This window comes from Pezoporus wallicus, unplaced genomic scaffold, assembly GCF_028554395.1.
Source record: "Pezoporus wallicus isolate ANWC-B61680 ecotype Strahan unplaced genomic scaffold, APGP_CSIRO_Pwel_v1 contig_7963, whole genome shotgun sequence".
In the NCBI taxonomy this organism is placed as follows: domain Eukaryota; kingdom Metazoa; phylum Chordata; class Aves; order Psittaciformes; family Psittacidae; genus Pezoporus; species Pezoporus wallicus.
The window spans coordinates 164007-174442 of record NW_026637601.1 but is presented as its reverse complement, the minus strand read 5'-3'; the positions used below and the strand labels follow the sequence as shown (position 1 = coordinate 174442).

Below are 10436 nucleotides of genomic sequence, written 5' to 3'. Positions count from 1 at the left end.
GGCACGGGCAGGGGCAGGGGCAGGGGCTGAGCACGGGCAGAGGCACGGGCAGGGGCAGGGGCAGGGGCAGGGGCACGGGCAGGGGCAGGGGCACGGGCAGGGGCACGGGCAGGGGCAGGGGCACGGGCAGGGGCAGGGGCAGGGGCTGAGCACGGGCAGAGGCACGGGCACGGGCAGGGGCAGGGGCAGGGGCACGGGCAGGGCCAGGGGCACGGGCAGAGGCACGGGCAGGGGCAGGGGCACGGGCAGGGGCAGGGGCAGGGGCTGAGCACGGGCAGGGGCACGGGCAGAGGCACGGGCAGGGGCAGGGGCACGGGCAGGGGCAGGGGCACGGGCAGAGGCACGGGCAGGGGCAGGGGCAGGGGCTGAGCACGGGCAGGGGCTGAGCACGGGCAGAGGCACGGGCAGGGGCAGGGGCAGGGGCAGGGGCTGAGCACGGGCAGGGGCTGAGCACGGGCAGGGGCGGGGGCTGGTCCGGAGCGGGACGGTCCCACGCAGCCACCGCCAGGGGTCGCTCGCAGGGAGGGCGTGGCGCTGTGCGCATGCGCGCAGTGTCCCACCCCGCTGAGGTGGCGGTGGCGGGAAGATGGAGGCGGTGGCTGGGGGTGTGTTGGGGCTGCCCGGTGCTCTCGCTCTGCTCCTCATCCTCATCCTCATCCTCATCCCGCTCGCGGCCGTGCTGCGCCGCGCCGGCCCGCGGGGGCTGCCCGCCGCGTCCCCCCTCGGTGAGTACCGCAGGGACGGCGGGGGAAGCGGGGCTGGGCTGGCCGGGCCGGGCGGCGCTGACCCGGGCCCCGCCGGACCCTCTGCGCCCCACAGATTCCAAAGCGAACGGCGCGGCCGCCGCCCGGGCTGGGGAGCACCGGAAGGCGAAGCCGGCGGCGCGGGCCCGGCGGGACAAAGCACAGCAGCACAGTTTCACCCACCGGCTGCTGGTCGCCGCCCTCAAGGTACCGTGTATGCCCGGTGCCGGTGCCCCGCCGGGCCCGGCGCCTCCTGCCCCGCAGGGCCTCTGCCCTGCGGTCACTGAGCCTTCTCTGTAGGGCCACAGTGGCAATGTTTCCTGCCTGGACTTCAGCAGCAACGGGAAGTACCTGGCGTCGTGCGCCGATGACCGCACGGTCCGGCTGTGGAGCACCCGCGACTTTGCGGCGCGTGAGCACCACTGCCTGCGTGCCAACATGGGGCTGGACCACGCCGAGCTCGTCCGCTTCAGCCCCGACTCACGGTATGGCCACACCTCATCCAGCCCTGGCACAGCAACCTCCTGGGGCACAGCGGCACCGGGACGTTATGGAATCGTAGCATAGGCACAGACTGGTTTGGGTTGGAAGGGACCTTAAAGCTCATCCAGTCCCAACCCCCTGCCACAGGCAGGGACACCTTCCACTAGAGCAGCTTGCTCCAAGCCCCTGTGTCCAACCTGGCCTTGAACACTGCCAGGGATGGGGCAGCCACAGCTTCTCTGGGCACCCTGTGCCAGCGCCTCAGCACCCTCACAGGGAAGAGCTTCTGCCTAAGAGCTCATCTCAGTCTCCCCTCTGGCAGCTTAAAGCCATTCCCCTTGGCATGTCAAAAGGTCCTCTCCTGCTTTCTTGTTGGTCTCTTTTGGTAATGGTAAGACGCTCTTAAGGTCTCCCTGGAGCTATGGCCATATCCTGTGTCTCCATGTCCTGTGGACAGAGGTGCCAGTCAGACAGCACAAACCTTGCTTACCATCAGTGATGTGTCCTCTGGGCTGCATGGAAGTGACCTCCCTCACAAGGACTCAGTGGTACTGCTGATTCGTGGCCCTCTCATGAAAGCAGCTATCACTTTAATGTTGTTCTCCAGGCAAATATCCTAGTGCCCAGCTTGCTGCACCCATGGAAGGGGCTTGTCAAAGTCTATCCAGCTGGGCTAGGCTGCTGAGCCTCGCTTGGGCTCAGGAGAGAGCTGACTGGGATCACCAGTGGAAAAGCATACCTTGGCATTTTGCAAGTGGCATTTCTTAGAGGAAGAGATCTCATTTCCAGATGTGGAGTAACAAGTCCTATTTTCCATTTAGTGTTGTAGTTTTGCTCACACAGAGAGAGAACTTGGTGCCCTTGTGAAGCACACAGCCTTTTATCTGCCAGTGCATCCTTTTCCTCAGGTGCCAGTGAGTGATCTGGTAGCTTCCCTGCTGTAGCCAAGGTGAACTGAGGCATCTCTAAATGGTTCAGAGTGTCTGTCCTTCCACAGGGCATTTGTCGTCTGGCTGGCGAGCAACGAGACAATTCGTGTCTATAAAATGACCAAGAAGGATGACGGCAACTTCACCTTCACTGCAGCTGCTGGGGACTTCCCAAAGAAGCACAAAGCTCCCATCATCAACATAGGAGTTGCAGAGACAGGTACAGGAATGATCTGCTCACTTTTGGGGCTTGAGGTAGTATCATAAAACCATAGAATAGTTAGGGTTGGAAAGGACCTTAAGACCATCTAGTTCCACACCCCCTGCCATGGGCAGGGACACCTCACACTAAACCAGGGCACCCAAGGCTCTGTCCAACCTGGCCTTGAACACTGACAGGGATGGAGCATTCACAACCTCCCTGGGCAACCCATTCCAGTGCCTCACCACCCTAACAGGAAAGAATTTCCTCCTTATATGCAGTCTAAACTTCCCCTGTTTAAGTTTGAACCCATTACCCCTTGTCCTATCACTGCAGTCCCTAATGAAGAGTTCCTCCCCAGCATCCTTATAGGCCCCCTTCAGAGACTGGAAGGCTGCTATGAGGTCTCCATGCAGCCTTCTGCAGGCTGAGCAGCCCCAACTTCCTCAGCCTGTCTTCATACGGGAGGTGCTCCAGTCCCCTGATCATCCTTGTGGTCCTCCTCTGGACTTGTTCCAACAGTTCCATGTCCTTTTTATGTTGAGGACACCAGAACTGCACACAATGCTCCAGGTCCACAAGAGCAGAGCAGAGGGGCAGGATCACCTCCTTCGACCTGCGGGTCACGCTCCTTTTGATGCAGCCCAGGATACGGTTGCTTTCTGGGCTGCAAGCGCACACTGAAGCTGGCTCATGTTCATTTTCTCATCAGCCAACACCCCCAAGTCCTTCTCCACAGGGCTGCTCTGAATCTCTTCTCTGCCCAACCTGTAGCTGTGCCTGGGATTGCTCTGACCCAGGTGTAGGACCTTGCACTTGTCATGGTTAATCTTCATGAGGCTGGCATCAGCCCACTTCAGAGGCGTGTCAAGGTCCCTCTGGATGGCATTCCTTCCCTCCAGCGTATCAACCGAACCACACAGCTCAGTGTCATTGTCAAACTTGGTGAGGGTGCACTCAATCCCACTGTCCACGTCAGCGACAAGGATGTTGAACAAGACCAGTCCCAATACCGATCCCTGAGCAACACCACTTGTTACTGGTCTCCAGCTGGACATTGAGCCATTGACCATAACTCAGCTTTTATGTCTCATGTACAGCAAGAGGTGTTGGGTTGGAAGTGTTGGAGTTTTTGGCATTCTCAAGGCTCATTTCTTCACCAGTACTTCATTCTCTGCAGTCTCTTAGGTGTCACTTTTTAGCCTTTATTTACTACCAGTTGACCTGAAAGATGTCCTTCTTGGACAAATTGTATTCCTGGAAGCACAAAACTACTCCAGTTTGCCCAGTCTCCTCATTTGCATTTTCAGGCACGCTGTTGCAGAGAGGTCTGGTCTCACTATTGAGAGGCTCACTGTTCTCTGGCCCACCAGTCTGTCTTTAACCAGTCAAAAAGCTCTCTAGTGAGTTCGTATGGTCTATGTGAAACTTTTGGGATCTTCTAGAATGGGGTGGGAGGGAGTATGTGTTAATGGTGAGGGCTTGATGAGACAGTGGACAGTTGGAAGTGGATGGATGTGAGTTCACCTCTGTAATAGCAGAGCAGAGAACAGGTTAACTGAGACCTTTGTTCAGCTGTGACAGTGAAAACTGCATCTGCAAAAATAGCTGAAAGGTGAATCGGCAGCTCCCCATCCGGGAGAGGGAAAAGTGGAGGCAAACAGAGGTCTAACTGCTGACCTGGCCAGTAAATTTGGACAAAGCAGTGTGGTTGTAGTCACCTACCTGCTGCAACCCACAACTTGAAAGTTGCATTTTAGCCACCTGGGGAAGACCAAGCAGCACGTTCCTGCTGCGGAACCAGTGAAGTGCCAAGCCCTGTGGGTGCAGGGTGAGGAGCATGCAGGGTCTCTGCATGCTCAAGGTGCTCCAAGGCATGACTGGGAGCCAAGGCTCTTTGCCTTGGCCTAGGGGATTGCCACTCCTTGACTTTTGGTGCTGATTTTGGTTTTCTTGACTGGGTGCAGGGAGGGGTCGCCCTGCTTGGGGACTGTCCTGAGCCTTTGGTGAGTCTGTGGTAGCATCACAGCTGGGAGCTCTCCTGATGTTTGCCTTTTCTTCCCCCAGGAAAGTTCATCATGACAGCTTCCAATGACACTACCATCATGATCTGGAGCCCAAAGGGTGAAGTCCTGGCCAGCATTAACACTAACCAGATGAGCAATGCTTACGCTGCAGTGTCACCCTGTGGGAGGTGAGGGGCAGGAGGTGTTCCAGGGTGGGAACAGGAGGATGCATGTTCAGCTCATTGGCACTTGGCTGCTATTTTAGTGTGATTTTCTGAGGGCTCCATATTTTTCAAAGGGATTCCAGCCCCTGGTAGCAGCCCTGCCGGAGCGCTGCCTCTCACCTGCCTAGCTCAGATGCTCAGTTGCCATTGTGCTTTGGTACTGCTGTCCTGCTGACGATCTCCTGGGGAGCCAGGAGAGCAGCACTCTCCTCAGAGAGTGGAGGTGGGACAACGCAAATGGCATGCACAAAGCAAACAGCATTTCCAACTTGTGTTTGTAACCTTTTAAAGGTTAATTATAAAATTAAGATTTTTATTACTGGGAGATGTGTTTACTGGGAAGATCTTGTTCTTCACTCTGCCTCTAACTTGGTGCTGCAGGAGGACTTGTGTTCTGAGCTCAGTGCATTTGGAGATCAGAACCATTTAGGTTTTTTAATTTGGCCTAATTCTGAAGTTGCTCTGGTTCCTGGGGGCATTCCCTTTCCCAGCCTGCTGTCACTGGGAAGCGTAAGCGTTTTTAGCTGATTCAAGCCATGTTTTGACTGTGGGCTCTTGATGGTTTTGCCTCCATGGAGCCTCGACTGCTCACCTTGATGCAGGGCCTACCCCTCAAGCCTGCGTTGCCTGGTAATGGATCCTCTGTGTCTCCACTTGTTTGTTCATGCAGGTTTGTGGCCTCCTGCGGCTTTACCCCTGACGTGAAGGTGTGGGAGGTGTGTTTTAGTAAGAACGGAGACTTCCGGGAGGTTGCCAGGGCTTTTGAGCTCAAAGGCCATGCTGCTGGCATACATTCCTTCTCCTTCTCCAATGACTCAAGGAGGTAAGGGCCTGTCACTGCTGCCTGAAGCAGCACGCTCTGCCCTTGGGACACATGAGCTCGCTGCTTCCACAACCTGTTAAGGGGGAGCAAGGCCCTGGGCACAGAGCCCCATAGGGCTTGTGCTGTCTGCCTCTTCCCCATGGATTTTCTCCTGGACATGTCTGCTCTCTCTGCTCTGGACAGAGGGCGAGAGCTGTGTGTCTGCACAGACTCACACTTCCCAAAAGAGCCCTCTCTCCACCGAGGATTCCTGCTGGGCAGGCATGGCTGGTGCAGGGATGCTGCCAGACTTCCTGGTGCTCACTGCATTCCTCTCCTGGCTGCAGGATGGCAACTCTTTCCAAGGATGGGACGTGGAAGTTCTGGGACACAGATGTGGAATATAAGAAGCAACAGGATCCCTACCTGCTGCTGACAGGGAAGTGTGAAGTGGCAGAGCCCTGCCGCATTGCCCTGTCCCCCAATGCTCATGTTGTCGCCATCTCCAGTGGCGCAGACATCGTGGTGTATAACACACGGAGAGGTGAGGAGGAGGAGCGCTTCACCGGTGTGCACGGGCAGTGCATCACAGACTTGGCTTTTGACACCAGCAGCCGCTACCTGGTGTCGTGCGGGGACCGGGCCATCCGTGTCTTCCACAACACAGCTGGGCACAGAGCAGTGGTGGAAGAGATGGAGGCAATCCTGAAAAAAACTGGGAACAAAGCCACGCGGGAGCGCCTGGAGCAGCAGATCTCCAGTGCCCGACAGGCCCTGGCTGCCATCTATGGCAGGAAGCACTGAAAGCGTGCCCATGGGCATCTGGCACTGCGTGCTGCCTGCGGGGACTGGGGTTTTTGATAACGCTGAACAGGCTGTAATAAAGGAGTTTGGTCAGAGCCGGTTTGCCCCTCGCCTGCTTCCTTGCTGTACTGACGGGATGGGGAGCGAGGGTTGTCCCGCAGGGAGAAGAAGTGGGTGACGGTGGGAGATACCTCGCTGCGGATATTCAAGTGGGTGCCGGTGGCGGACAGCAAGGAGGTGGGTACCGCGGGACCTCCTCTGGGGAGACCTCAGAGCAGCCCCGGTGCCTGAAGGGGCTGCAGGAAACCTGGAGAGAGGCTTGGGGCAAGGGCCTGTAGGGACAGGCCAAGGGGAATGGCTTTAACCTGCCAGAGGGGAGACTGAGACGAGCTCTTAGGCAGAAGCTCTTACCTGGGAGGGTGCTGAGGCGCTGGCACAGGGTGCCCAGAGAAGCTGTGGCTGCCCCATCCCTGGCAGTGTTCAAGGCCAGGTTGGACACAGGGGCTTGGAGCAAGCTGCTCCAGTGGAAGGTGTCCCTGCCTGTGGCAGGGGTTGGAGGTGAATGAGCTTTAAGGTCCCTTCCAACCTAAACCATTCCACGGTTCTATGACTTATTTTCATTCAGCAGTACTCTTGTGTTAGCTTCTTCTTTCGTTACTGACTGTGAACCTTCATAGCTGCAGTTTTGCTGCTCAGTTACGAAAGTGTGTAAAACGGAATAGCTTGCACAGGCACATCCCTGCAGGTTGCTGGGAGAGAGATGGGGAAGCAGCCTCTTCGGAGCAGTTTATGCACCTCTGCATCCTCCTGCCAGCAATGGGCTCCTCTAACTTTGTGTTTCTGCTTTTCTTCTTTCTTCTCAAGAAAGAGAAATCCAAGTCAAGTAGCAGCAATGCCCGAGAACCCAATGGCTTCCCAGCTGACACCTCTGCCAACTCCTCTCTTCTCCTGGAGTTCCAAGGTGAGTGTGGCAGTGCCCCACTGCAGCTGGGGACAGAGTTTAAGGCCTTGGAGAAGCTGAGGTTGTGCTGATCCCCTTCTGTCCCTGCTGAGAAACTGTTAATTTTTGTTGTAAGAGGAAACTTTAACCAGCCTAGCCTTGCCCTCAGCAGCTCATGTGACCAAGGAGAACTGCAGAGTGTGTTGGCACTTCCATTACATGGGCTGAGGGGGTTGGTGCTGGAGGTCTGCAGTTTGAGAACACTTGGCCTGGCAAAGGTGTGTGCCAGGACTGCCTGCCTGCCTGCTGGGAGGTGGGCGCTGCACATTGCTCCTGGCCTTAGTTTGCACCTTGCAGACAGAAGTGGTACAAAGCCCTGGTGGGTAGGCAAGGGTTTCCTGCCATCAACTGCCTGAGGCCCTCGCAAGCTGCAGGTGTGAGATTGGGCAGTGCCCCTGGCAGAGGCAATCCCTGTGCCATTGGTTTGTTGTGTATCTGGTGCCGGCTGTGTCCTGGTGAGAGTCCTATGCTAGGCAGTTCTTCAGTGCTGGGTTGCAGCGAATCCTCTGTGTTCAAACTGCCTCTGACCGTGCCCTTCCTTCTCCCCAAGACCCGGCTCTCGGTGCCATCCTCAGCTGCCTGTGTCCCTGGGTCAAGGTGCTCTTCTTCACTAGGTGCTGTTTCTGCAGATGAGAACAGCAACCAGAGCTCGCTGTCAGATGTCTACCAGCTCAAGGTGGATAGCAGCCCCAACTCCAGCCCCAGCCCCCAGCAGAGCGAGTCCATGAGTCCTGCCCACACGTCCGACTTCCGCACGGATGACTCACAGCCACCTACACTGGGGCAGGAGACGCTGGAAGGTGGGTGCTGGCCTGGGAAAGGGGAAGAAAGGCAGCTGGGCCCTATCCTGCAGGAGCCATTGCTTGTCCAGTGGGCAGCTGAGACGTGGCTGGATGTGGGCAGGAAAATGGGGACGGAGGTCTCCTCTCCTGGCTTATTACATAGCTGGATCTGCTGTGCTCCTGGGCAATGGCATTAACCCCCTGTTTTCTCCAGAGCCCTCCCTGCCTTCCTCGGAAGTTGCAGATGAGCCCCCCACTCTCACAAAGGAAGAGCCGGTCCCTCTTGAGACTCAGGTAAGGAAAGGGGCATTGTAGCCATGTCTGAATACACACAGACCTGGTTTTGCCCTTTCACTGTCATGAGCAGAAACATCTCGATGGATTTGCTCTGCAGTGTCCAGTGTCCTATGGGAGCTCCCCAAATCTCGTGGTGTTCTGAGCCATCTCCTGGCTTGGGTCATAGAATCCTAGAATGGTTTGGTTTGGAAAGGAACTTAAAGCTCACCCAGTTTCAACCCCCTGCCATGGGCAGCAGCACCTTCCACTAGAGCAGGTTGGGTCAGGTGATAAAGCATGAAGAAAGGATGCAGTGGGGATGGTAAAACACTGGCTCCAGGGCTGAAGTGGGTTCACACTCCTGGTGTCCAAAAGCTTCCTGATGGATGAGTCTGGGGTGTCCCCGCCGCATGATGCAGCACGATGGGCAGCCGAGCCCCTGTGACCTCTGTCTCTTGCAGGTAACTGAAGAGGAGGAGGATTCCGGTGCGCCGCCCTTGAAGAGATTTTGTGCTGATCAGAACTCTGTGTGCCACACGGCCTCGGAGAGCTAGCCTGCCTGGCCGGGAGAGCGCCTTCGCCAGCCCCTCGCAGAGCCGCCCGGCCCCGCCTGCCCTGCCCTCGCCTGCGCTCCCGGGGCCCTGCCAGCACCCGCAGATTTGCCTCTATTTATTGGCTCCCTCTCCCTGCACCGAGCTGCCCCGGAGCCGGGGGGCCTCGGCGGGTGGCTGCATGCAGGGCTGTCCTGGGGCTCCCCGCAGCCCTGCCGCACCGGTGGGTGCTCTTTACCTGCTTGTGCCTCCCCCCTGCCCGCCCTCCCCGGGGACGGGGGAGCCACCTCCCACCCACCCGGAGCGATCTGGGGGGCCGGCCCCGCTGGGACGCTGTGCAATAACCCGCTCGTTTAAGCCATTGGTGTCAGGGGAGGCGGGGGCGCTCCCCCCCATGGGGTAGGGACAGGGATGTTGCCACTCTGCCCTGCCCCCGTGGGACCACCTCTCCCCAGTGGGGCCTCCAGCCGCTCTCTGGTGCCCAGGGGACCCCGGTCCCGGTATTCACGCCCCGGGCGACGAAGGATGCCCAAGGTGCCCCGTGCCCCCGCCACCTCCTGTCCGTCCCCCCCTCCTGCCGCCACTGCATGTCCCGCCGAGTCTGTGATCGAGCCTGGCGAAGCCGAAGCGCGGCTGCGCGCGGAGTGAAACTTATTTTAGCACTGAATAGAATATTTTTAAAATTAAACTATTTGAAATAACAGTGCCCGGTGTCGGGGGGGGCAGGGCCTGGGGGGCCGTGCTGAGCTGATGTGTTCCCTCCAGGAGGGCAGCGCTGAGCACGGTGCTGTTGTCCCACTGGGCACGGCCGAGAGCCCTGCACAGGGCAGAGGTGGTTCTGCAGGTCTCAGCAGGCGCCCATTGTTAAATCAGCAGCAGGCACGAAGGCAGGATCACATCACAGAACCAGGGAGGGAAGTGGGTTCCCATCCCACGCTGCCAGTGCCTGTGATATCTTGTTTTCTGCTGCCGGTATCTTTGTGAGCACTGTGGTGCTCTTACGGCTCTGGAGGTGGTAGCGGGAGTCTGAGAGATGAGACAAACTGTAACCCAAATGAGCGGCCACTTCTCTTGCTGCTGGGAACACGGAGCCCAGCTTGCTCTTCAACACTTCACCTGCAATGCCCAGTGTTTCCACTGCAGTTGTGCGTGCAAGGCCTGGATTCCCTCCTTCTTCCCCTTGGTCACCTCTCCTTCTCCAGCCTTTCCCTTCTCCTGTCCCATTTTGATTTTTGATTCTTTTTGTGCATGTCATGGAATCACAGAATCCCAGCCTGGTTTGGGTTGGAAGGGACCTTAAAGCTCATCCAGCCCCAACCCCTGCCACGGGCAGGGACACCTTCCACTGGAGCAGCTTGCTCCAAGCCCCTGTGTCCAGCCTGGCCTTGAACACTGCCAGGGATGGGGCAGCCACAGCTTCTCTGGGCACCCTGTGCCAGCGCCTCAGCACCCTCACAGGGAAGAGCTTCTGCCTAAGAGCTCATCTCAGTCTCCCCTCTGGCAGGTTAAAGCCATTCCCCTTGGCCTGTCCCTACAGGCCCTTGTCCAAGCCCCTCTCCAGCTTTCCTGCAGCCCCTTTAGGCACTGGAGCTGCTCTCAGGTCTCCCCTTGAGGAGCCTTCTCCTGTCCACGCT

The 10436-nt window shown here is 57.9% G+C and overlaps 2 protein-coding genes across 2 annotated transcripts; both read left to right on the top strand.

Moving 5' to 3' along the window:
• The first annotated feature begins 821 nt into the window (after positions 1-821).
• Positions 822-6288, top strand: TBL2 (transducin beta like 2). The gene is made up of 6 exons (XM_057406495.1): positions 822-950; positions 1082-1228; positions 2224-2375; positions 4425-4551; positions 5258-5410; positions 5737-6288. The coding sequence occupies exons 2-6, from the start codon at positions 1182-1184 to the stop codon at positions 6191-6193; spliced, it is 936 nt and encodes a 311-aa protein (XP_057262478.1). The 5' UTR covers positions 822-950; positions 1082-1181; the 3' UTR covers positions 6194-6288.
• Positions 6289-6331: 43 nt separating this feature from the next.
• On the top strand, positions 6332-9505 carry BCL7B (BAF chromatin remodeling complex subunit BCL7B; the record flags this gene model as incomplete). The annotated part of the gene is made up of 5 exons (XM_057406473.1): positions 6332-6430; positions 7058-7154; positions 7808-7993; positions 8190-8269; positions 8713-9505. Coding segments are annotated over 5 exons (555 nt in total), but the record flags the coding sequence as incomplete, so codon positions are not given.
• Between the last annotated feature and the right edge of the window lie 931 nt (positions 9506-10436).

Excerpts from the sequence above, each read along its gene's own strand:
- TBL2 (XM_057406495.1), top strand. The coding sequence starts at position 1,182 with ATGGGGCTGGACCACGCCGAGCTCGTCCGCTTCAGCCCCGACTCACG. Across the intron at positions 2,376-4,424 it reads CATAGGAGTTGCAGAGACAG|GAAAGTTCATCATGACAGCT; the intron begins GTACAGGAATGA and ends TTCTTCCCCCAG. Across the intron at positions 5,411-5,736 it reads TTCTCCAATGACTCAAGGAG|GATGGCAACTCTTTCCAAGG; the intron begins GTAAGGGCCTGT and ends TCCTGGCTGCAG.